The 27325-nt window shown below is 40.9% G+C and overlaps 1 protein-coding gene across 3 annotated transcripts in view; it reads right to left on the bottom strand.

Moving 5' to 3' along the window:
* The window catches only part of Cped1 (cadherin like and PC-esterase domain containing 1), a 274567-nt gene extending 256626 nt beyond the window's left edge, over nt 1–17941 (bottom strand). Inside the window, exons 1-2 of one of the 3 annotated variants that reach the window (XM_052721210.1) lie at nt 17687–17941; nt 16752–17344 (exon numbers count right to left, since the gene is read on the bottom strand). In XM_052721210.1, the coding sequence (XP_052577170.1) occupies nt 16752–17000 (249 nt within the window). In that variant the 5' untranslated portion in view covers nt 17001–17344; nt 17687–17941. Of the gene's footprint in view, nt 1–16751 lie in introns of all 3 variants that reach the window. The other 2 variants (XM_052721211.1, XM_052721212.1) reach the window with 2 other exon arrangements.
* Between the last annotated feature and the right edge of the window lie 9384 nt (nt 17942–27325).

The raw sequence follows: 27325 nt of genomic DNA, 5'->3' as shown, positions 1-27325 counted from the left end.
CTCCAAGACAGCTTTAGGAAAAAAAAAAAAAAAAAAAAAAACCAAAAGAAAACAAGAAACTCTCATCGAGAAATGAGATCGGGAGGGAATGCGCTTGGCTGATTTGTAGCTACTCTGTACTGCGGAGCAAATGAAAGCCATTCCTTTCCTGAGCATCCCACTTTAGCCTCTCCACCTTCCTTCCGTCTTCTTCCTCTACACCCCGACCCTTCCCTGTGCTACGCCTTTGAACTCCAATAAAGTTGAACAGAAGTAGGAAGTCGGTTTCTTTGCAGCCCAAGCCCTGGTCACACCAGCTTATGCGAGAACAAAAGCTCTCCTCCGACTGACTTGGCGGGTCCTTCTTGCCCTCTGAGGTTCCTTAGTGTCAGCACTTCTTACAGGGCATCGTCCGTAATAAAGAAAATGTGGAACTGACAATCCACCCTTGTGAAATAACAAGGCATGGACAAGGAAAGACCTTGTTCTTTTGAAATATGTTAAAATAATAGCAAGTCTCTGTCCCCTGGTGCCTAAACAAGGAGTTAATTCAGCCACTCAGCCTTAAAATAGCAAGTCCCTCCAAAGTGAATGGAACAGAAAGGAAAGGCCACTGGGGCCATTACCACAACATCAGTACCTAAGCACCATGCAGTGGCCAGAGATCTTCACAGATGCCTGATGCTCCGGATCTGAGTTTGAAGCTTTTCCAGCAACACCCGAAGGCCTGCTGAGTTGCAAGTCTCTCTCTAATTCCCAGACCCCATTCATCACCTTCTCTGCATTCTCTCTCTCTCTCTCTCTCTCTCTCTCTCTCTCTCTCTCTCTCTCTCTCTCTGGTTCTCCAATCTACTCATCTGTCCTCAGCACGTCACCTCCCATCTTTCCATTCACGCCACTGACAGGATCAAAAGACAATTCATATGGAAGCCTGCAAAATGTACAGTCCTTCACGAATGTAGAACTTGATTAAATAAATGTCTTACAAAGAGGTTGTAGATAACAGGCCCTCTTGAAATAATAAATTTCAATAATAACCCTACAAGTTTTGAGAATGTCTATTCATAGAGGTTCTGTCAGATTACAAGCATAATAAGAAAAAGGGGTACTGACATACTAGGGATGCTGAAGCATCAAAAAACAATCACGGAATTACATTAGTCTTCAATTTAAAAAACGTCGTACTAAGAATATTGTAAGGAAAAAATATGTCTTTTTCAATATCACACATATTTAATGGGCATACGTACTTCTTAGATTTAGAGGCTAGACAAAAAAATGGGCAATTCATCCTTAATTGTATGTAAATATGCTTTGATTTTCAGTTTTGTAATAATATTCTGTAGGTAAATTCACACATTAGGATGTGAGAAGCTACACATTGAACGTTACGTCCCCTGCTACGGCTTAGAAATGATGGTCACTATTGGATAATCTGTGGACCTTCCCACAGTCTCCATTCATTCCGTTCCCGGATGCTGCAATGCCAGGGTCCATTTCAGTCTTCTCTCTCTCCCTCCTGTATTACCAATGACCAAGCTTGCTGCCTGTGTTCCCACTTCCGGTCCTGTTTATCTCCCCAACTGTCCTAGGCCTGCTATCCTCTCTGCAGGTCACCTCTGCGGTGGGTCACCACGAAAAAACGCGTGGCAGCCAGCCTGGAATCTCTTTCTGGCATCAGAGCACACATGTTCTCCTCTGGGCAGAGTCCAGCCTAAGGAAGCACCTGCCGGATATGAGTGTAGAATTCAAGCACTGACTTCGGGATTGAGAGATTTTTCTGTCCACTGTGTACCATATTTATACCCCCAGAGAGAGGAGGATGGGTTCCTTAGCCTACGTTTATTATCTGTGATCCAAACCACGCATGTTGCCTCTCTGGCTGCTCCTCCTTTCCTTTTTCCCCTTAGCATTCATAGCCAGTTATCTGGACCCTCTCCCCAAATTCATGGCTCCATGCACTGCACAGATTGGTAAGGATGCATGACAATGCATGCAAGACACACTCCATGCAGGTGTTCCCGTATCTCTGGGGCAGCTGAGGTCAGCTCCAGTTCTTGTTGAATCCCAGACTTGGATATCAGATAGAGGCACCTGCCTGTAAACCCAGAGAAACCCTTGTATCACCCATAGAGGAGCCAGCGTGGTAAGAAAAATGGGAGAGGGCATACTTAGTATTCAAGAACCACATCCCACATGGAAATAGTGGTTTTCCACAGACGTGTGTATCTTACCACTTGTTCTATTTTCTTGCTTCTTCTAGTGCCCACGTGGCTGTTCACGCTCTCTTGGCTCCTTATCTCATTCTGTATTGGGCGCTTCTAGGCTATAACCTTGGCTCACCTTTGCAGGTGACCCTGAGTGACACTTTTCTTCTTCGATAGCCTTACCAGCTGCTCATACTACCAGATGCTGCAGATGTTCCTTTCAAGAAAGACTTCAAGTGTCCAAATTACAAACTCATTCTAGAAGGTAAATGAATAGACTCCAGCTCCTTGCTCTCAGAATCAAAACTTGGCAATAAATCTAAAGATACTAGAACATAAATAGTGGTCAATTCAGACTGATATCGAAATTTCAAGTTCCTTGCTCTGTGAGCCAGGTTGTGTGGAAAGCTTTGTGTGAAGGATGAAGCTCTGTTGAGGCTTTTGGCTATTTTTCTATGGCTGATGAGAAAAACAAGTTCCCTTCCTAGAGCTTAGCTGCTAACATGTCGAGCAGAAATCTTCCCTTTTGACAGGGCAGATTGTTTTAATCTTCTCAACCAAGCAGGAAGTAAGTATCTTTTAAGTGGAGGAGGAAATGGGAGGAGAGGTAAAACACTGGTGAGGATATCAGAATTCAAGGATCCAATAGCCAGTCTACAGGACTGTTGGCCACTATAGGAAATTCTATACTGGATGTAAAGCATAAACTGACGGTGCCTCCCACTGGTCCATTTACCTGCCATGTTATGTGCATGATCTCTGCCCTGACCTCCTTTCAGCAAGTTACTGAGAGGTTTTACTTTAATGCTGGGCCTCATAGAATTTGGTCACATTGTGGCAAATGCTTGGTTCCACCATTTAGGATTTTGCTAAGACACGTGCTTAGGACTGTGTGCACACCACTGTGTGATGAGGCACTCTCCCTCTATTATCACGGATTTTAAAAAGCTTCTTTTTAAGAGGTCAATGTTTTTATGCTAAGATAAGTGAGAAGGGGCTGGAGAGATGGCTCAGCAGTTAAGAGCACTGGCTGATCTTCTGAAGGACCTGGGTTAGAGTCCCAGCACCCACATGGCAGCTCACAATTGTCTATAACTTCAGATCAAGAGGATCAGATGTTCTTGTAGACATGTATGCAGACAAAACACCCATATACATACAGTAAATAAAATAAGAATATGGAAAGAAATTCAGATTAAAATAAGAGACATGTGAGAGTCTTGAGGTTTCTATATTTGAAAGATTATGTTTCCACAAATAGATTTATCTTCCCCATCAATTTTCAGAGCAGATACATTATTTTAATGTTTCCTTGTAAGAGAAAGAGTAAGCTTGCCTCTTCCTGCTCCCCACCCCCACTTACTCCTTTATAAACAGAACTAATCTACCCCAAGTCTGTCAGCTTCAAACAGCTCTAAAATCCTTGGGCAAATTGATTTCTCTTATACTGTGGGAAATTTCAGATGCATTGTTAATGTTTGCTCAGGAAAAAAAAAAGATAAAGATAGTTCTAGAAGATATTGATAAAGCAGGGAAAGAGAGAAACAAGAGAAATCACTCCTGCCCTGGGAGCATCAGTAGGAAAGCCTCGCTGCTCCTTGGGAAAGTCTGCTTTCTCCCTGATGCTTTGCCTGCCAAAAAGAAGTTAATTTCCTGTTCTGTGTCTCCAGGAGCGTTTGTGCACTTGGGCTAAATTGCTGCTCACTTTTCCACTAGGTGAGGGCCAGGCTTGCCTCTGAAGCTCTTGGAATGCCCTTAAATTCCCTACTGCTTGTTAAAGACGCAGCAACATCCAGAGGAAATTCAACTGTGACAACGCACTTTTGGGCTTCTATCAGCATTTTGAAACATAACTTTGTAACTTCACATCTGTAGAGCATGCTATATGGTAACTTTTTAATGAAAGAAGGAGTTATTTCTGGTAACCACATTTATGGTTCATTTTTTGCATTCTTTTCCCAAGAGGGGCCGAATGCAATGAGAATATGTTGGTGATATTTTCCTTTGGGAGATAATAATGTAATTTTCCCGCCCTTTAAAATCTTGAAGTTTTTCAAAGCTCTCTCATCTAGTGCTTAATTTGATCCCATAGCAACACTAAGATAGTCATTGCTATCTCTAGAAAATTCAAACCGTGTATGTGTGGGGGTGGGGTGTGTGGGGGTGAGATAGATATAGATAGATAGATAGATAGATAGATAGATAGATAGATAGATAGATAGATAGATAATAGATAGATAGATAGATAGCAAGCACTCAACTCTACCCCTGAACTAGGACTCCTGATAGCAGTCCTGGGCAATGTCCCTTCTCCCTGGAGAGGCCTGTGAGGGTCACAGCAAGCCCTGTTTTAGACAAGGTTGTTCTTTTGTTTTCCAGGAGTATCCACCACTAGCTAAACAACACACCTGCTTTTTCATGCTTACAAAACAGAAGCACCAGTGCCCAGAAGTAATATTGCTATTGAAGTAAACACATTTTTTCCTTCATATAGATTATTCACGGCCATTAGGATGTTCCTTTCTCCTGACTCACCTGCCCTGAATTGACCAAATAACCTGTTCTCTCTCAGGCATATTCATAAGAGCAGATTCCAATTTCAGTTTGTCAAGCACAGCTGTGAGGCAGGTTAGCAAGGTTATAAGGTTTGTCTAGAAAAATAGAGTATCAAAGTTGATGAATAAGCTACATGCATGACAAATCCCAGGCTTTTATGAAAAAAGACAGACTTATATTTCCCCATCAAACACACAGTCTTGATGGGATAGGGATTATTTTTCACAACCAGGAAAACGTTAAACTGTATACAGTTGTCATAGGGACAGTGACAACGACCTGTTACCAGAGGACAGGTGACTTTAAATGCTTTCCTGGACAAAAATATAAGGAAGGAGGGTTGAGAAGAAAACTATGGGCTGTATATGAGTATCAAAATAAATGTACTCTAACAGACACAACGTGCTTTGTGCAGGTCCATTTCAAAGCCAGATTCTTAAGCACACAGCATTGCATCTGCCGACTCTGGCCACCGCCATTGATGTGTTCAAGCATGTGAGTTGATTCATGTCTTATATGTTGTTCTGGGTTGTTTCTGTTACTGTGAAAAACACCACGACCAAAAACAAGTTGGAGACAAAATAGCTGATTTGACTCACAGGTCACAAACAACCATCAAGGGAAACCAAGGCAGGAACCTGAAGGCAGGAACTGAACCAGAGGCCACGGAAGAACTCTGCTCACTGGTTTGCTCCCCACAGCTTGCTCAGCCTGCTCTCTTACCCTGCCCAGGACCATCTGCCCAGGGCTGACACTGCCTCCGCTGGGCTGAGTCCTCCCAAGCCATCATTCATCATGAAGACACCCCCACAGACATGCACTCGAGCCAATCTGATGGAAGCAGTTCCTCAGCTGTGGGTCCCTCTTGCCAGATGCCTCTAGTTTGTGTCACACTGACAAAAACTGACTGTCACACATGTAAGCTTAGATAGTGTCACCCACGAGGAGAAGACTAGGGGACTTAGAAAGTTAAGTAACTTTTCTATGGCCCTATATCCAACAAATGAGACCATGTATTTCAAAACAAATCTGTGATCTACCGATTCAGTCTATTTACGGTGTTTGGCATTAGGGGCTTTGTTGGAGACTGTTGTGCCCATTCCCACCGGTAACACGCACAGTTGGAGAACGTCTCCCTTACCACAGTGTTCAGATGCTGCATGCTATGCATGCTGGGGGAGGGAGATAGTGGTAGAAAGGTGGCTATGCCCTTCAGGGCATATGACCAGGCCCGCTCTACATCACCAAATTCATTTGTCCTGACTCATGATTATTAAAGTCTATCTATTCTTTGGATCCTAAACACCACAAGCTTTCGGGGACTTAGTTGAAAGGTGTAAATTTTTTTTTTGTTAATACCCTTATACATATGTAACAGATTCACAAAACAATTTACCATTATAGACTATTAAACCTCAGTAAGTCAAAATTATGTTTCACATTTTAAACAAGTATCTGAAAGTATAAAGCGGACAAGGTACAACTCACCTTGCCGACTTCCAACTCTGGCATAGTGTGTATCAGAGAACAGAGATCTCATTTTAAAATGTGAGCTTATCCTTTTACCAAGGCTGCCTGCCTCGAGAAAAAAAATATCCAAAGGAAGCCAATGGGAAAAGTGAAACCAAAACATTCTTTCCCCCCCGCAAAAGGCCACAGACTCAAGAAAGAGCAGGCGGCACAACTCTCCTCTCAGCCCAGCTCCTGGTGGCTTCCATTTCAGAGGATTTCTCACTCGGGTTTTCAATTCCATTTGTACAAGAAACAAAACTGCTCAGAGGAGAAAGGTACACCCGTATTGGCACACCCCTGAAAGGACAAGAGAGAGCCCCACAAATAAAATGATGAAATGTAGGGAAGTTTGCACATTCTGTGTAAATACGAACTTCATCAAGACTTCATTAAAGTCTGTCTAAGGTATGCAGGCTTGAATTTGTCTGAAATTCTTTCAGAATGAGCAGTGATTTTACCATATGTACACTTCATTATAAAAATTGAAAATGGCTTTAATCAGCTAGCTCAGAGCCATCCACAGGCATGGCATGCACATCAGGCAACCCAGCTCATTCGGGGCAGCTACACACCTCTTTGCTGACATTTCCTGAAGGCCTACTGTGCACGGGCCCCGTATTTGAAGACCATTCACACAAATGCAGTTAAACTATGAAAAAGCACGGTAAAGTTCCATTTCTAGCACAATACGTCTGCTCAAGGTAGAAATTCATTGACAGAGAGGTGACAAAGAGGACAGGAAAGATGGGGACAGTGGGATAGGGAGACCAACCCAAGACTCTGTTTGGTTTTGCTTATGTGACCCCTCCTCCTGTCATAATGCACTTGGCAGGCTGACACTTTTACCTGTACACACTGTGTGCACACACCCCTCTCCACACAGAAAACCTCCAGTTCTGGACTACACATACACCCCTCTCTGAACAATGGTATATATTTTTCTGCCTTTTATGACGATCAAGTTTAGAAAGTTTCCATTCAAATACATGCCCAATGGATCTTGTATGAACAAAGGAAGGGCCAATTCAGCCTGAAATGGTTCTGAGTGCATAGTAAGACAAACTATATCTGCCTTTAAAACCCATAAAAAGAGACCCAGACTTTGACCTGAGGCCTTAGAGTAGTGGTTCTCAACCTGTGGGTTGCAATCCCTTTGGGGTCTGAATGACCATTTCACAGGGATCCCTTAAGACCATTTGCATATCCGACATTTACACACAATTCATAACAGTAGCAAAATTACAGGTTTGAAGTAACAACAAAAAGTAAATGTATGGTTAGGGGTCACTGCAATACGAGGAACTGTATTAAAGGTTTATAGCATTAAGAAGGTTGAGAACCACGGCTTTAGAGTATCTTGCTCATGTGGCCAGCTGTCAATCTTTTGACAGCCTCTCTCTCTCTAATCTGTACTATCACTTGTTTCCAAATAAAGTTATCTTTGCTACTTCAGCAAATCTGTGTGAGCCCTTATTTTTACTTCTTTGAGTAAAGAAATCAAGCATCTGGAGGCACCTGGCCAGGATCCTAACCACCTGCAACAATAGCATTCCCTTAATATATATATATATATATATATATATATATATATATATATACATATATACATATATACACATATATACACATATATATATACATATATACATATATGGGAGATACATAAGATTGCTCATACACTAAGGATCCCAATGAGACAAAAAAAAAGTGAAGGTAGAAAAGGTCGTGATAAGTCAGATCAAATTCTGCATAGCAAATTGCTTGGGAAGGCATACAGAGGACACTGGTCCAGGAAGGAGAAAGCCAGGATTCCTTAGAGAGCAAAAAGAGTTCTTGTCATTTCCTGACGTTGCCTTAGAGTTGGACCTCACTAACCCTCAGATTCATCACTCACTCTTCTACGCAAACAGTGCTCACCGCATGTCAGGTACTGTTTTAGAACTGGAGATGTGGAATAACAAGTCAAGCCGTCTTTGACCATATCAGTTTATGTTCCCTGTAGAGAAAGACAATGAACTAACAAGTGAGCACACCTGTGTATTTAATCAGGGCCCCAAATCCTAACTACATCCACTCCTCACTCAACTCAATTCTCCAAGTCCTCATCTACAACATGGTGTTAATCGTAACATCCGGTACTTAAAAATTTATCAGGTAGCATTTCGATCTTTACCTATAGATAAGCAGATCCACCTCTGAGTGACAGGTCAGCCTCTCCAAGTTTTGGCTGATTCTAAAATTCCACTTCACTGTGAAAATACAGCACTACAGTAGGCAGATTTGATATTCACTGCAACAACAGTTGTTTACCTACTTTGTGAGGACAAATATTAAGTGCAATTAATAGGGACAATGGAGCTGAACAACTCTTCTGGAAAATTAAAAAATGACCACCCCTATGGCTGAATCCATCATGTCTGGAAAAAAAAAAAAGGTTTCACATGATCACTGGAGCTCCTTGTTAACCTTAGGAAGAAAGTACTAATATAGTCATTTTCAGGGAGGGACACTAAATCCCAAAGCAAACAAGTTAACAAATGGGGTTAATGTGACTCCAGAGCTTTCAGATGCTATGACGTTCTGCCTCCCCAGTTCTCCCAGTCTCCTGAGATTGTGTGATGAAGTACCATAATCTGAGTCACTTAAACCCAAAGACATTGGTTGTCTCATAATTATGGAGATGAGAAGCCTGAAATCAAAGTGTTTCTGGATGCCATCCTGTCTCTGAACCCCAGAATCCTTGCACTCCCATCGCAGGTTCCCTTGGGTATGACGCTCCAGGTACCTCTCTTCATAACATCCTTTCACAGCATCATTCTTCTAAGGACTTTACTCATACTGGATTAGGGGCCCACTCAACTCCAGTGTGGCCTCGTCTTAATTAATTACATCTGTCACAAATCTACTTCCAAATAAAGTCACACTCTGAGACATAAGGGGTAGGACTTCAACATGTCTTGGAGAAAAAGGTATACAATTTCACTCCGTAACACTAGTGAATGAGTGTAGGGTATGACGTAGAACAGAAACAGAAAGAAAACACTTCCCAGTTCAATCCTGTCTTTACCATCGATTTGGTGCCTCGTTTTTGTGAACCTCACTTCCTTTCCGTATAGAAGAAAAGCATTGAATCTAATAATACCTACTAATTTTGAGACATAACATTCTAATATATCTTCTGAATAATTATAATGAGAAATAATTTTCATTTGGGATGTTTTAAAAAGCATCTACTTATAATAAGGGCTAGCATGATGGAGGAGATGAAACTTCCTGGGCTTAAGACAGCTTTCAGAAAGATCATGAAGGTTTATTTCTAGAGAACTTGACTGGGGCTTACAACTTGGAAGAGACTTTAGACAGAGGGAAGAGTAGAAAACAAAGTCATAGGCTGGATTCTGACGTTTCACAGACAAGCTGAGTTTTGACAATACTAGAAAGACGTAGTAGACCATGCCCAGGGTGAAGGATGGTCTAGGGGCTTTGTAAATATGACTCAGTACTGAGACAGAAAAGGTAAATCTAAGATTTTATCGTCTCATTAACTTGAATCTGGATTTTTTTGGAGGTTGAGGTAGGGAAAATTTTATACCAACCTGTAGTTGGTATTAGGGGCTCATGTTAAGGTCACATTTACTAAAGTACTCAGTATAGTGGGCTAAATATCCCTCATGGTCTCCGAAAAAAAACACAAGTTAGAAAATGAACAGTGTATCTAAAGGTGGTATGTGAACTTCAGAGAAAATCTAAGTGTGGGTGGATGTCAAGGTACAGGCAACAGCTTAGGAATCAATAGGCAAGCAGGGTTTAGACAAGTGTCTCAAAATATGCATTGTATATACTTAAGGATTTAAGAGGATACATTTTATAGCATATGTGAATTTTTTAATGTTTTTTTAAAGGATTTAAACAAAGGGAAAGGGCTGGGCAGTGGTGGGCACACCTTTAATTCCAGCACTGCGGGGGGGGGGGGGGGTACAGGGTGGGTGCAGAGCCAGGCGGATCTCTGTGAGTTCAAGGTCAGCCTGGTTTACAGAGTGAGATCCAGGACAGGCACCAAAACTACACAGAGAAACCCTGTCTCAAAAAACACCCCCCCCCCAAAAAAAAAGACAAAGAAACAAAGGACACCCTGAACATTCGAATTTGGAGTCAGTCCTGTGACTGAGTGACCAGCCTCAAATCTGGTCAGGTGTCAAGTCAGTAACTCTAGAGAGTTGCAAGAAGCAAAGATTTTCTCATGGTTCCAACCATATATTAACATAACCAGGAGAATACGGGAGGAAGTCAGATCTTAATCACTAACTAGGAGTGTCAAAGAATTGTTGATTTCTGCATATTTAAATATTCATAGACATTTTTTATCATTCTAGAAAACACAGCAGGGAATGGGAGATATAGTTGATGAGTGACACATTTTCACCAAGGGAAAGAATAAAACAAGACAGAAGTCCAAAGGATAAAGATTGGAGATGCCTGCTTTCATCATCAGAAGTGGAAGGGACAGAAGGGAACCTTGAAAGGAGACCACGAGTTATTCAGAGATCATAGAATGTCCCTGCTGTGCTGTTCTGTCAAAAATGGGGATGTGGCGCTGTTTTGTTTAGTGATGAGTGATGCTTCTGGAAGAAGGATGATGGTTGAGAGTGGATCATTATTGCTAGTCAGGGGTAACCCGGAGAGAGTTTTCAGTAGAGAGTAGAAAGGACCGATTTCAAAGGCTAGGAATGGGTGGAGGGGACCAGGGAGTGCACACAAGAGAAGCAGCTACCGTATCTGTGGAGGGAACTGGAGAAGAAGTAAGAACATGAGGTAGATCTGCCGTGTTATCGCCGCTAAGTATGCTTATTGGTCCAGTGGAAAAGCATGAACATCTTTGTAAGGAACAGAGTAGCTGTGGAGCCAACCCTGGAGGAGACTGAAGAAAAAGTGCTTGCGAATGCACAGGGAAGGCAAGATCTGGCAAAGGGGAGGCCTCTGTACCCAGCCTCCCTTGAACTGGTCTCCCTTCAGCTCTACTGGGCTCCAGTTCATTTTGTAACTTGTTTTCTCAGAAGTTGATGCATGCCAGTCTTTGTGTTCTGTAGGGATTGTCCTGTCCCTTCAGAATTCAGACAGCTTATTGTGTTCACAACATCAAGACCTTATTAGATTTTCTACACACAGTCACACAGACATACACAGACACAGACATAGACACACACACACACACACACACACACACACACACACACACACACTCAAATGCGCACACGCATGCATGCATGCACGCACTGTAAGTTTTTAAGCTATTTGGTTTCTTTCATACGCACATGTAGGTTTTTACATTTGCTGCACCATTTCTTTTTAAGTCTCCAGCTCCTTCTCTGCCTCCTCTCATTACTTTCAAAGAATAATCTCAGAATTTCTCAGTTTTTTTTTCCAGCACTGTGCTTCCTCTGTCTCACAATGGCCTCTATTCCTGTGTCACCTCATGGCCTAAGAGTATCAATACATATTATACACCGAATGAAAATGAATGGATAAATGATTAAAAGGGATTGAGAAGAGAAAGAAAAAGAGAAAACCAAGTATTTTTTTCAATTGAAGGGGAGGGTTCTCTATGAGACCATTACAAATATATTTTTTTTTTTATTAAAGGAAGAAAAGTCCTTTTCTAAGATGCAGATTCATGGAGATATTTTTGGTGGGTTGTTAGAAAGTGAAATTATTACCACTTCTGCAAGAGTTTTCACTAGATTGCTGCTGGTAGGTGTTTCTCATGCCATTACTGTGGCTGTACAACTGAGGACTTTTTACTGTACCCTCGCCTCTCTGTCTCTCTGTCTCTGTCTCTGTCTCTCTCTGTCTCTCTGTCTGTCTGTCTGTCTGTCTCTCTCTCTCTCTCTCTCTCTCTCTCTCTCTCACACACACACACACACACACACACACACACACACACACACACCACTCTCACTGCCATTAACTGTAACTTTTACTCATATTACATATGTAAAAGGAGGGACCATTTCAGACCATTCGTACTGGCAAAATGATATATGTATCAGAGGCCCTGGGTACCTCTAATGGCTGCCCTAAGAATCCAGAAACATTGGATGGACACAATCCAATGAAAGACAGGAGAAGAGGACATCAGGGTCTCCTCTGGCCTCTAATGCCTGAGATTCAGTAGCTGAAGACAGCCTCTCTGGATGTGACCCCAGAAAAAGTGCACTCACTGGATTTTCAATCTATCCTTCTTTATCTTTTATTTTGTCTCTGCTCTGGTATCCCTGAGAGGGTGTTTTCCAATAAATTGTCAGCACCTAAGAGTTGGTCTAACTTCCTGATGCTACAAAACTTGGACTAAACAAGTCATTCTAAAGAAATTTTCAAATGTTAAGTATGTTGCTTATTTTTACAAATACAAATAAAAGAGTAGAATATGTTTAGTGAAGACATTTGTTTATTTACATTGGGCTATGTTGGATCCTGGGGTAGTAAAAGTTGCACAGACCAATCCTTGAAACTGAAGGGAGAATGAGGAAGACTTGGAATGCAAACAGCCCAGCAACAGTCCAAGGAATAGTAGTTCTCATTGTGTAGCCTCAATGGGACATAATCAGAAACACATGGCTCTCCCGAGTCTAAACACAGTCCTCAAATAGCCATGTTTCCAATAAAGGAGCATGGACTGAGGAGATCTCGCCCATTGTGTCTGTTTATAATTTAATATCTTTCTGTGTTATGCAATGCTAAGGCGTCAGCTTTAGCATGAAATGAATAAATGGATAAATCTACAGAGCAACCTACCTCAGTGAAGACAACATAACTATGTTCATATATTAAGTTGGAATGGTTTTAAGACACGGCAGATTAGTAAATAATATTTAAACAACCAATGTTGAGAGAAAAATCCAGAAGAAATGACAACAGTACATGTGCTTAACAAGGCACATTGGAATGTACAAATGGAAAAAGGAATTAAAATTTGGCCAGAAAGAGGGAGAGTGCTTCCTTATGGAAAACTGGCAGATCGAATACTGTGATCTCACTGGCACTGGGAACCACTTTAATGTTGAATTGGGTCCCGTTGGGGAAAGGTGTGGAAGGCAAAGTTACTGTCTTCAAATATTTCTAGCTAGAGGAACTACAGGATCCTCTGTTACTAGATAAATAAAGCACAGAAGGTCCCTTCTAAGAAGGAATTGCATCCAAAAACACCAAGAAATACTTGCTGCTTATTCACCAATGAATGACAACTGTAATTAGAGAAATATTCTGCTTTTCCATGTTTTCACACTAAGTTGTTTATTTATTTGTTTGTTTGTTTTAACATCCTCCTTTGAAGACTTAATTAAAGCTGTTTTTTTCATTTTATCTTTATTTATCCAGACCCAATTAATATACACAGAATGAGAAATTAATTAAACATTGAAGCATACAGGTTGTTAAGCACTTTCAGTGGTCCTAACATGTTTTTAATTTTGAATATCTGATCAAAATAAATTATTTGTCCATAGAGAGTTGCAAAAACACATGCATGCAATAATTTGCATGAAATTTCTGGTGTTTAGAGATTTTTTTATATATCCAAACACAATTTTTTTCTATATAGTCAAATCCGGGGGTTTTAAGCATCTTTGAAAAGCATTTAAAGTAACGATGGGTGGATTCAACTAAAGTAAAAATGAGGGATTCAGCTAAGTTGAATATTTTGACCTGTCAATAAAAGTAACCACAAATTTCAAAATGTACAGATGAAAAACTCTACTCCTCTAGGGTATCATTTCTAAAAGCTACTGCTAGGTCTTGGCACACCCACCTCTACAGTGCCACACTGGTCATTTCATTAGTGACTTTTACAAGTGGTTATTTTTGACAGGATCTGTATAGCATTCATAATTGAATTCTTTCTCCACGTTAGGTACCCGAAGGAATATTTGGTCATTGCAGATTGTTACTACTTGACTCCTTTTGGAAGACATATTACAATGACAAACAAAATTCATTTGTATCTGGTTTTGACTAATGGTTTTATGTCATCCTCTTTCTGCCTTCCTTGCTATCAGTGGGTTGCAAGCATTAAAATCAGAGGTACAGAGCAAGTGTTTGGAAACACAGTTTTCACATTCACTGAACTACGATTCTCAATTTAGAATCTTGCTTATGTTTTAAATATTTAAGACTGCGAATCATTTGGGAGCCAAAATCATCATGTGTTTGGCATTCTTCTGGTTGAAGAAAATTCTAGAGTGAATGTTTTTTTTACACCAGCAGCCAATAAGTTTCAGATGTTTTCCAAGGAGCAAGAGTTCTAAAGCTGAAATGGAATTTTCTGTGACAGTCTACAAATAACAGTTAACATATGCTTCAGTTACAAACAAAGCTGGAATCGGGAAATGCCTAGTAGGGAAGCAAAGGAGGCTACAAGTTAATTAATGAATCATTTCCACCTAAATTTCCTAGAGAATATTTATGTTTAAATATTTACCTCACCTATTTTTAAAGAGCATTACAATTACAAACTACCAAAAAGTAGTTTTCAACTTACCAAACATTAGCTTCAAAATTCAGGTACATCTGTCATACATTTTAAGTGTTCAAGAAAACAAAAAAGCAAAGAAAAAGTTACATAAACTAACCAAAAAGTACATTCTCCCATTATTTCACAGCATCTGAAGATTGAGTCATACCTTAAACTAAAGCTTCCTGTAAAGATGAGCCTGCTTCTGTCATCTGCTATTATTTCCTGTGTTCATGAGTCAATACAATCCTCACATTTTTTGCTAACAAATGAACACACCCATGTGACAGTCCTCAAACGATCATCATCTTAATCTGCCATGATTTGATGTGCATTCTTCAAGTTGTGGCTTCAGAAATGGTTACGCCAGCGTTGAGTTTGCTTTTACTTGGAGTATCTATTGTGGTAGGAACCAAGCAGACTGATTTCTGTGGGATGTGGCAGGGCATTCTGTTAGTCATGTGGATCACTTGAGCATCCTTCAGTGACAGTCAACTTGTTTTTAAGTTGAGTGACCCCATCTACTACCTACATATCTGGGTTATGAGTCTGGAATGAAATAAACAAAAGAGCTTATAAAACAACATCGTGGTGGTCCTGGAGGTTGGTATGCTGCCGCTCAACATGAAATTCTGCTTCAACCAATAAGCAGGCTCAGAAACTCCCACTAAGTCTGCCTAGATAGAAGGTACGGCTTACAGATCCCAAAGGTATCTTGCAATATACTATTTCAAGCGTCTCTAAATTCAGTGGCTTTCCCATCAACTTTTTAAATAACTAGGTTTTTTTTTTAATGTTTTCTGCATTTGCAGCTAGGTATGAACAGAGTGCAATATTAAAACAGAAGTGTTATGGTTTTTCTGGATTTGTGTTGTTTCCTATACTTTATAAATAAAAATAGTGAGACTAACTTGCCCATTGTGAATACAGAATGATCTCTTTTTCTCCAACTCTTTGTTTTGCTTTTTTTTCTTCTCCAAGAGGGTGTCTAATGTAGCTCAGGCTGGACTTGGGCTTACATTGTATCTAGCCTAGGCTGGCCTTGAACCCCATGCCCCCGCCTCTGTCTTTCTAGTGCTGGGATTATAAGCATGAGCCAGCCACCTCACCAAGCATAAACACACTCTTTTTTTTTTTTTTTTTTTTTTTTTTTTTTTGGTTTTTCAAGACAGGGTTTCTCTGTGTAGCTTTGCGCCTTTCCTGGAACTCACTTGGTAGTCCAGGCTGGCCTCGAACTCACAGAGATCCGCCTGCCTCTGCCTCCCAAGTGCTGGGATTAAAGGAGGCTGGAGAGATGGCTCAGCCGTTAAAGGCTAGGCTCACAACCAAAAATATAAACACACTCTTTAAAAAACAAGTCTCACTATTAAACAGTGGTAGGCCCAGAACTCTTCATGGAGAGCAAACGGGGCTGGCACTTGCTTCCTGCATCTGCCTCCTGAGTGCTTAGATTCTAGGTGTGGGCACTGTACTGAACTGATGTTCCCCTAATTCTGTGAGCAATTAAACAGTATGTCAATTAGCCTTAAGAAAACTATAGTACTATTCTTTTAAATGCTTCAGAAATGAATACACTGGTTTAGAAACATATTCACCAAATTCAGAACCAATTTAGCAGATTGTGAGATGGAGTTCTGAGAGCGTCTTAGCACACATGCTCTCCATTAAGGAAAGAGACTCAGGGTTTTTTAGATTTTTTTTTTTTAAGCTGTGACTTTGGTTTCTGAAGTATAAATCCTCAGATTTCTTAGTCTTCTAACATTTTAGAAACCATTTCATTTCACTGCAATGCGCATTGTGTCTAAAAGATAAAGGACGGAACCCTTTAAGTAAGTTTAGGAAGTTTTGCAGCTTATGTAACACATCTCCCAGTCATCAGGTCACTTTTGGCTGTTTATACTCTGGTTCCCTTTCGGACCTCATGGAAGTTAATTTTAGTTTTGTGGAAAGGAGAGAGACAGGCCGACTGCTCAGGCTAAGCACAGACTTACCTTCCTGATCTCCTGGGCATTCGCCGAGAGAAGGAAGCATCGTTTGTCCTGCGGGTATCCTTTCTCACATCTGCTAGCCTGAGTTTGAGAGGGGGTGTGTGGGACAGTTCCAGGAACCTCAGCTGCAAGCTTCTTAGTCCCTCGGAGTGTCAGGGTCTGGTAAAAGAGACAGATTGCCACCACCAAACCCACCAGGAAAGGTCTGGGGCAAAATCGCCGGCGACAAAGGAACACAGGTCGACAGACCATGACCAGTCCAGCTTCACTTGGCCCCTGGCCGCGTTGTCAGCATGAAAAAAGTACACATCTGTCTTCTTCTTGCACAACTCCAATCAAGTTCGCCCCATCTCCACTTGAGAACTTTCCGAAGGTTCATGCCAAAGATTCACAGGTCCCAGTGGTCCGAGGTGGTTAACACGAGCCCTTCGTGAAGGACAGTAAAAAGTGACCGACCTGCTTATGTTTTTTTTTTTTAAGATGTCAAAATCATGATAGTCGTAAGAAATCATCCGAATGCATCCCCAGCTGCCAAGAGTTCCTTCCGGTAGTGTCTTACTTCCACAACATGAACTCAAGAGTTCAGCTTGTCTGGGCTTTGGGGCAAAGAGAAAGCACAGTAAAGCGGATCTGGAGTCTGCAAACAGCCCTGAAGACGCAGCAGATTAAACGCGAAGTGCCTGTTGCACAGCTGGGCGCGGGCCAGGTTGCCCTAGCAGTTTCTCATTTTCCCTCCCGGTTTAAAGCCGCCCTACTCTCAGCCTTTCATGTTGCTGAACTGCTTCCTTTCGTTCAGTTTTTAAATTGCCCCTTTGCTGCTAGCATTCACAGCTTTTAACCTAAGAAGGGAATAGCAGTTTGAATGTGTGTGGTTACTGTCAGGGTTTTGCTTGCGTTTGGTCTCGTTCTGTTTCAAGTTCAAAGTTCTGTGTACTTACTCAGTTTTCATCCTTTTAGCCAGAATTTTTTCCCCCATGATCCCCTAACGGATCGCTGATCAGGATCACTTGGAAGGAAACACCCAGGCGTAGGACTCCACCTCATTTCACTCACACGCACGGGTGCACACACGAGCAGACACGCGGAGACACGCGCGCGCCAGCTGCACACAGGGCCGAGAGCCGGGGGACCTGGACCATCGCTGCCACCCAGGCCGAGCGGGGCGGAGCTAAGCCCAGGGCTCGCCTGGCCTTGGGACCAGTCCGAGCCGAGCTGTCAGCTCTGCCTCAGCAAAGGGTAATAGGCTACTGAGCTTGGAAACAGCAGTTAGGGTCGCCCCTGCAACGTGATTGTCTGTCCAGACCGGTGGAATTAGAAACATCCTTGATGCCCGATCATCTGTGTCACGGCATTTTCCCTAATACAGCACTATGATAACAAATGGCCCCTGGTCAATAGATGCCAAAGGTCGAGGAGGGGATGAAGGCAGACTCTGAGTTAACGGGGAAGTTCGTCACTCCAGGGAATTGTGGTCACGCTTAAGAGGACAAGAAAGTCACTAGGACAGTCTGGACCACAGAACAGGAAACAGTCGAATAACGGACAGTCCCCTCTCCACTCCAGCACCGAGTGCTACCGCAGTTATTACTGCTCCTTTTTGAGGTCTTTCCAAGGCAAATAGCGTGATGACTGGCTCTTCAAATGAGCTGACTGGAGCAGGTAGTGTTCTAACTTCTGCCCAGGAGAAAAGGGTACGGAGCAGGCTTAATTTAATTCCATACCGACTCTCTCATGGGCGTTGTTAATAGGGCAGGTCGGCAAATCCCATCACTCTTGGCTCGGCAGGCTGGGGGACCATCAAAGGAGAACTTGCAGGCCCTTGCTTTTCCAGCTGTGGGAAAGACTGACTTAGGCTCACTGCAGACATTCTTCAAAGACTTTAAACCTAGATAGTTTCTACACTTTAGGTCTAACCGAACTTTTTATAAGCAGACGTTCTCCGGTGAGGCCACACCCCTAGAGTAAGCCCATTCCATAGGACTCGCCATTAGACCCTAATATTTTGTGAGAAAGCGCGCCCCCTAGAGGTTTACTGCTACGACAGATTCAGAAAAATGGCCAACCCTTGCTGGCAAGAAACTTTATGAGCCAGCCTAAGATACATGAGACTGTGTTCAAAAAAAAAAAAAAGACAAACAATATTAGTTCCTTAAAAACAAATTAATTAGGTCATTATAGAATAGGCACGCACTCATTTCAAGTCCTTTTGTGTATTCTTTATAAAATGTTTTAATACTATTTGATAAATAAATTCAAAGTCTTCAATACCATGACAAATGAGGGGATGGGAGAGAATTAACCTGGTTTTCACATTTAGATGTCAAGAGAGCATTTCTGTTGCATGCCATAGGTTTTTGGTGGAGGTAGTATGATTTGAAGACTAATAGAAATCACTAGACCTCTAAATTGGAATGGTTTCTATGCTAACGAGGCCCAGAGTGTGGCAAAGCTATTTACTGGATGATATGAGCCATATAGATATTTGTTAAAAATTAAGGCTCGAATTATAAAAAAAAAAAAATCAGGGCTTAAGGAAGGAAGGACTTTTTTTTTTTCTAAATCCTTAAATTGCTGAGTCAGAATACTGAAGAGTAAATAGGATGTTAAATAGAATAGTCTTTGGGTTGGGAGAAAGGAAAGCCAACAGAACAGAAAATTTTTAGACAATGTTGTTGCTTTGCTTTGGCCAAAAGGAATCTAGAAATTATTCTGGTAAATTGAAGAACTCAATCCCCTATCTTGACCACAGAGTCCAAGGGAAAAGAAGACAACCAATAAGTAATATTGGAAAAAAGGAGTTAGTTAGAACAAGAATGTGGCAAAGAAAGTATAGGATCAAATGGAAAGAGACCCCTGGGACCGCATCGAGCGTTAGAGGAGACTCAAGGTGGACATACATCATCAGGCTCACTACCTCTTACCAGCTGTTCTGAAACAAGTGTTTGGAATAGTGAAGTCTCATGCTATCATTTGTGAGCTAAGAGTCCCTCTTTTGAAGCATCATTGGCCCCGATGAGACTATGCAGGGACAGCACCTATGCATTTTCAACAGCAGGCAGGGTCGAGGAGTGCTGATGCTCGTCTTCTAAGTGTTGGATCTCCAGGCTCAGTCCTCCCAGAGCCTAGGATGTGGCGAGGTGTCAAAACAGTGAGCAGATCATTTAAATAGTGAGCCCCAGGGACCATAAAGAATCAGACACAAATTCTGGCACTAATTGTTCTCTTCCTATCTTCCTTTGAGATGCAGGTGGGGAACAGATGTTGGCTTGAGAGTATGAACTTGTGGGCTTTAGTCATGCCTGAGATTAGACATATTTGAATTTAAAATTGTAAAGGCTAGATAAAGATGGACACATTGTACATATTAATGCAGTACTGTGTAATGTTTCTATACTTGCATATAGCATGTCATTTATAAGTCAGGTTAAATATATCTAGTGACTCAATGTTTATCACTTCTTTAGGGTAAAATATTAAGAATTCCTCTTTGTAGCTTTTGTAAACATGTACACAGCATCTGTAGTCTTCTTATCGTGCAATAGCACATTAGAAATCCCTGCTTCTAATTATAACTTAGTGCCCAGTGATTAGCCTTTCCATTCAGCCTCTCCCCAACCCTCATCATCATCTGGTGGCTAACATTCTACTCTCTGTTTTTACATTCCACACAAATGGGATCATATAGTCATCAATTTTTATACTTGTTATTTTCCACTGTGATCTCCAATTCTGTCCATATTGTCAGAAATAACAGGATCTCATTCTTTTTTGTATCTGAATGGTGTATCTGTGGGAGACCAGCTCTGACCTGTTGAAGGGTTCTTGCATGGAGGAGAGAGAAATTAGGAAGTATTAGATAGAAATATAGACATAGACAGAGAGAAAGACAGAGACACAGGATAGCTTTGGGAGGGCCCTGGGTCAATAACCAGTCACCTTGAGATTTATTCCAAAGGGCTTTTTATACAATGCCAAGGGGCAAGGCAAAAGACCTCCCCTTTCAAGATCAAAGTACAATGTACAGCCAAGTGTAGACCCTTCGAAACATTTTGTAACCACACCAGTGGCCAAATCATTCCATTATATAGCCCTGCTGGGTAAAGCAAGCTCAGACTTTCTGACCTTGAGAAGGCCTTACTAGGGAGCCTCTGTGGGCCCTCACCTGTATCCATACCTCATTGTCTTCACACATCAGTTCATCCTTGACTGTTGTAAATAATGCAGTAAATAAGAGTATGGGTGCTCTTTAAACACACTGTCTTGTATCTTTTGATTTTATACCCAGCAATGGCATGGAGTGACTATTTAGCATTTCTATTTTTTAATTTTTGATGAACCTGCAAACCTTTGCCCCTAGCTGTAGTAATGGACATTCTCACCAACACTCCACCTTCTTACTGTACTTGTAAGTTTTGCCTTCTGTAAAAGCCATTTTAACAGGGTGAGGTGACTTCTTGCTATGGCTTTGATTTGTATTTCCCTGTTATTAGAAAAACTGGTCATTCTCCTCTATATTAGCAAGTGTTTTGATGCCTTCTTTTGACAAATGTCTAAATGCAGCCAAGTTTTTTCAACTGAGTTTTTTTTTGTTGTTGTTTTTGCCTTTGAGTTCTTTGACCTCCTTATATAGTAGATATTTTTGAATGGAAGGCTAAGCAGAGTTATATTGGAGTCTGTAGGAGTCTGAACAGGAAACAATAAAGACAGAGAATATATTGGCTCAAGGATGGGAGTAGGAGGGTATGTCTGCAGTATAATTGTGAACTGGGGTTTCTGGCATTGTTTCAGATTGGATGCTTTTGTGCATCTAGTTCATAAAGTACCTTTCCCACTAAAAAAAAAAAATCAGTATTTAAAAGTAGGCATTTAGCAGCACTGAGACAATAGAGTGGCAAACATATTCTAATTCAAAAGTTGTAAAAATAGAACAATCTACCACCAAACAAAATTTCAGTGACCTTTCCAACACATAAACAAGATCTTTCCTTGCACATCTAGCTACTTTTGGTTTGGGGTATGGGTTGGAGCTACTTGAGTTTGACTCTAATAATTTCTGAAGGCTTTTTGCTTGTTTTATGGTGTTGAGAATAAAATGCATAGCCTTGCACACGGTAGGTAAGCACTCTACCACTGTGCTATACCCAATACTTGGTTTTTGTTTTGTTTGTTTTTTTTGAGACATGCAGACCAGGAACTTGCTATATAACTCAGCTAGTAAATCTCCCATTTCAGTTCTCCAAGTACTGGAATTATGAAAAATGCATTGTATTAATTTTTAAAACTGGAGATAAAAATATGTGTAAGAAGATTCTTGTGTTGGATCGAGAACTTTAGAAAGATATTTATCATCTATCTATCTATCTATCTATCTATCTATCTATCTATCTATCTATCTATCTCTATATCTATATCTGAATCTCAACTTCATCATAAACTAGGGGCATCATGATCAATATAAGGCCTCAAAGGTCGCATGATGATCCAAAAGTTTTGCTTCTTGTGACACATTTCAACATGAACATCCTCTCTGTTGCAGTCTTCTGGACCTTCATGGCTTCCTTCAGGGGATAGCTTTTCTCTACAAGAAGGACCTTGCTCATGATAGTGTAAAATCTGGTTGCAGATATTCATGGTGATGTTGCAAGTCAACTCTTGGGGATGCTATCAGCAGTGATTCGTCCCTTGAAAATGAGACTGCCTTCTTAGCTCCTATCATCTCTTGGCAATGTTCATTCTGGAATTTTCCCAACAAACTCTAAACATAAGTTGTTAGTTTTAAATTATGAGTCATATATTAAATCTGTTCAAAAGACATCCTAGACACTATGGAAACAGAAGACATGTGACAAATACTATAAATGACTAGAGTACGGCAGACACAGTGATTGGTCCAAGAAGGATGACTTAACAGTTTTAAGATCTCAGTGGGCTAATGCATTAAAGCTTACATCTCACTCATACAACTTTCTATCATTTCTCAGTTTCCACTAAGACATTTGATGACTTCACACACTCTTAGATATCCACCGGGCTCCTCCGAATCTCACTAACACAGAAGGAACAGGAAAGAATTGATTATCTCTTAGGAGGCCAGTTTCAGATTAGCAAATGTCACTGTATTGGTCAGGGCTGCTGGCATGGACTCACCTTGTGGGAAATGTGCCTTATCAATAAGCCGAGGAAGAAAAGGAAATGACCTGACACACACAGCTGAAGTGAAGACAAGCCACGCATTCTCTGTCATGGAGAAAAAAAATACGGAGTTCCTATCTTTCAGGAAGTGGTAAGGAAAGCTTCAGAACGGGGGCCATTTCTCAACTGACTCTGAAGTCTTGATAATTTCAATTGCTGCCAAAGGCAAAACATGGACTTGACATTCTCATGGGGACCCACTAAAAATAAAACTGGCAAAGTATCAGCTACAGATGAAAGATGGTTTTAGTAATTTCCAAATTTAAATTGATATGGTCTGCCGGGCGGTGGTGGCGCACGCCTTTAATCCCAGCACTCGGGAGGCAGAGCCAGGCGGATCTCTGTGAGTTCGAGGCCAGCCTGGGCTACCAAGTGAGTTCCAGGAGAGGCACAAAGCTACACAGAGAAACCCTGTCTCGAAAAACCAAAAAAAAAAAAAAAAAAAAAATTGATATGGTCTTCATAGGCAAACCTTGGGTATCCAAGAAGTTTCTTAATGGAGGGATATGATGAACCTGACAACAGAGCTATTTTTTACCAATTTTCATTGTAAACATACAAACCCAAATCCCCTTTCTATTTCAAGTGGAATAAAAATAACACCAGTCAAGGTCATGGGTTCTTCTGTGAGGTGCAAAATATATACAAAATTGAATAGAAAATTTAATGTGATATATATTCTTCCAACACCCTTTGTTCCTTAGGAGGCAGATGCTACCCTCCACTAATATATACAAATGTACCTCATTAGGTATTCTAAACAAAGCTCTGCATGCAGAGATTATGATTCTATTTCAGATTTAGCATCATGCATCCTTTCATTTAAACTGAAGGGCTTTCATCTCTTGCTCAGGAAGACAGAACTGTCCACAGTTAGGCTCATATATGGTTCTGGATGTGCAGGGACATTAGTCAATAAAATCCTAAGGCATGTGACACTAAAACAAAGCCCTTTTTGTTTGTGTTTGGATGTTTAATGTAGTCTACATTTGAACATGTTTAATTTCCTTTCATTTCAACTTGCTTCTTTCCAAATCACCATGTGGAGCCACTTTTGTTCAAGATACGGATTTTAATGTAAGAGAATTTTTAATGTGACAAAGATCTGAGAATCACGTGAAAAGGCACACTACATCACTGCCCACTCACCCAGTGTCCGTCCAATTTATACACAGAAGTAAATGCGGCTCAACTTCTTCATGGTCATACTGCTTACATTTTTTTGTTGTTCATTTAAATAGACACATCTTGCAATCTGTACAATGCAAGATGAAAAAGCTGTCCTGATAGATCGAAGCCTTTGAGGCAATTACTACTGATTTTAGATTTCCTCCTAGAGCAGTGCTTGGGGGAGCCACACAGCGCTCTGGGGATTCCTTAAGTGAACACTTGGTGCCGCCACCTTTTAAAGATGAGTCAATTGCTTAGTTCATAAGTTTCAATCAGTCATTTCCCACAGCTGTCTCTTTGTGGCATTTTTGAATTAACCTGCACTGGCACCAGATTTAATTGCATCACTATGTGCTGTATTTTATTTCATACTGTGCTAATAATGCACCTGTACAGTGTGTAAGTTGCTTCATGTTGAAAGCTATTTTGCCTATCTCTATGCTTCTGTTGTATCAAACTGTCTACTTGCAAGGGATTGCTCTAAAAATTTGCACTGTGGAAACCTACACATTACTGATAAAAATACTCTGTATCACTATTCCCATTGTTTTCCTAGTTATTTCATGATATTTGATTCAGGGAGGCAGTTTCTTCCCCAAGGAACATTTAGTAGTTTCTAGAAACATTTTTGGTTGTCACAACTGGCATGGGGATACTTTGGGCACTGACTTTTAGTACAGAAGCCCATAGTTGTTAACTCTCTCCTCTAATGAAGACTGCCCCAAAACAATCATTGGTAGAAAAAAATGCCAGAAAGTGCTGAGGATGGAAAATTTCACATTTAACTGGAGGGACACTTGCGTAATTCCTACATGTGGCTGCATAAGCTTTGTCTGTTCCTCACATTAGGATAGTGAGTACATCAGCAGAGGCATGGCCAGCTTCTCTGTGATTTTAGCAACTTCCTGGGTATAATTATACAGATCCTTTCCTCCCCAGTGTTAATCATGGATATAGAGCTTCTTTTAAGCATCTTAAATGCCTTTCACATTTGCATCCTTTAAACTATATATATATATAAACTGGGTATGGTGGTACTTGTCTGGAATCCAAGCACTCAGGAGTCTGACTCAGGAAAATCAGCACAAATCCTAGGCCAGCTGGTGCTACGATGTAGTGAGTACCAGCCTGAACTGTGGAGGGAGGCCCTGTCTCAAAATGCCAAACCAACCAAACAAAAAAACTAAAACCATGTAGATATTATATACACATATGTCTATGGATGGGGCTGGATGGACAGACAGATAAACAGATAAGAGGGAAACATTCACTGGGCACCCAGGATGGGCACCACTTAGTCAATGAACGACACTATTTGCTTAACTTTCCTTAGGACATACGTTTACACACTGACAAGAAGCCAGAATTTGTCCTTAACAGTTCAATAGTATAGAAACTATTAATATATTTAGTGTTTGTTATGCAAAAATATCAAATTACATCCCCAATAGAAATCTCATTTGTCTTTTCTATAGATCTGCAATATAGGATTCCTTAGAAACTAAACATTATAATGTTATAAAACAGCTATACGGTTTTGCTTTTTCTTCCATCCTTCCCTCTTTGGCTTTTCCTTCTCTTCCTCCCTTCCCATCCATCTTTCTTTTTCTTTCGTGTGATCCAGGCATTTATTTCCATTTTCTAAAAATAAAAGATATTTTGAGACTTTTACAGCACTCAACTTGTCACAAGTTGAAGTGTATGCGTGGTGTAGAGTGGTGGAATAGGTCGTCCAGTGGCTCATGAATGCTGGCCTTCATTTGGGAAACCCGAGTGGATAAGAAGGTAGCATTCATGGACAGAATGTGACTCTTCCGCCAAGTGACCATGACATAAAGATCTCTTCCATTTCTAATCCAAAGCATAAGATCAATACATACGCTTAGTTACTTTTCAATAGAAAACTGGACTTCTGTTTAGAACATCTGCAAATGACAAACACCAGTAAAAGGAAAGCACTCTGTGCAAACTGGGAAGTCCATAACAAGTTGCCTTTATAATCAGTCCCTCAAACTCAAGAGAGAATTGGTTCATTCCAGAGCAATATACAAACGCTTCAAGGACAGGGACATGTATACTTTGGTAAATTCTGATGTGACATACTTAGGAAGACACACTAAAGCCTACCACCAGCTTTTAGCAGATGTCTCATGTTTCCACTCAGGATTACACAGAAGCATTCACTCCTGGCTGAACTATTACACTGCATTTAACAAGTACAGCCACTTCCTGTCACTGGACACCTACCACAATTGTCCCTATTTTAATAATGTCCCAGTGTTGAGACTGCCTCTGCTGTGCATATCTAACAATGTCAAGAATGAAGTCATGGCCATTAGGGTTGTTGTGTTTTCTTTTTCTGCTACTGTACTAAGAGCTGTGAGTGCTTTAAATGAGCTCATCTTTAAAACTAGCAGTCACACAGCTTCCTAAGCGGAGTGATTCTTCCTTCCTAAAATGGCGAGTAGACATGGGAATGAGAACATTATCAACAGCTCATGTCCACCCCCATCCTTGCTCCCCACACCAGCTCTACGTCCCAGCAAATGTCCAGGTTGTTTTTAAGCAACAGAAAAACAAAAATGAATCATAATGTTCTCCTCTAGTTTCCTTTGTTAGGGGTGAAGAAAGTAAAAAGGAAGACTGGATTAGCCCCAAGCTGAATTCTATGGCTCTGCAGATTACAGTAAGGAAATGATTAAAGTTCTTCCAAATAAGAATTCTAATCACGCTGAAGCTTGTAACAAATAGTTAAAATATTAACTCACAATGCATATGTGACTTACTACCTTAAAACAAGCAGAAAAGAGTATAGTCCTTCCTTATCAAACCTCAATTAAAAACAAAACCCTAAGGCCAACTCCTCTTTAAATCAACATTTCTCTAACAGAATCAAATCACAAATATTTTATTAGGTCCAAATCAAAACCTAATTCTACAATTTAGATTCTTCTGTAAATAAAGTGACTTACAAATCTTGATTTGCAATTCTGATTGGTGTTCAACAACTGAGGGTGGAGTTAGCCAGATGGATGAGCAGGTAAAGACGCTTGCCTGCAAGCCAGGTGGCCTGAGTTCGGATCTCCAGAACCCATATCTAAGCAGGAGAGAGCCTGCTGTGGAGTATCACTTTAACTAGGCAAAGATGTGTTACATCTGTTTAAGCTGCATTTGTTTAATGATGTAAAGATGTGTTGCTTTGCCTGCCTAAGGTA

This window comes from Peromyscus californicus, unplaced genomic scaffold (assembly GCF_007827085.1).
Source record: "Peromyscus californicus insignis strain IS unplaced genomic scaffold, ASM782708v3 Scaffold_6__1_contigs__length_162567912, whole genome shotgun sequence".
Classification (NCBI taxonomy): Eukaryota; Metazoa; Chordata; class Mammalia; order Rodentia; family Cricetidae; genus Peromyscus; species Peromyscus californicus.
The sequence above is the reverse complement of the archived record's forward strand: the minus strand, read 5'-3'. Positions and strand labels throughout refer to the sequence as shown.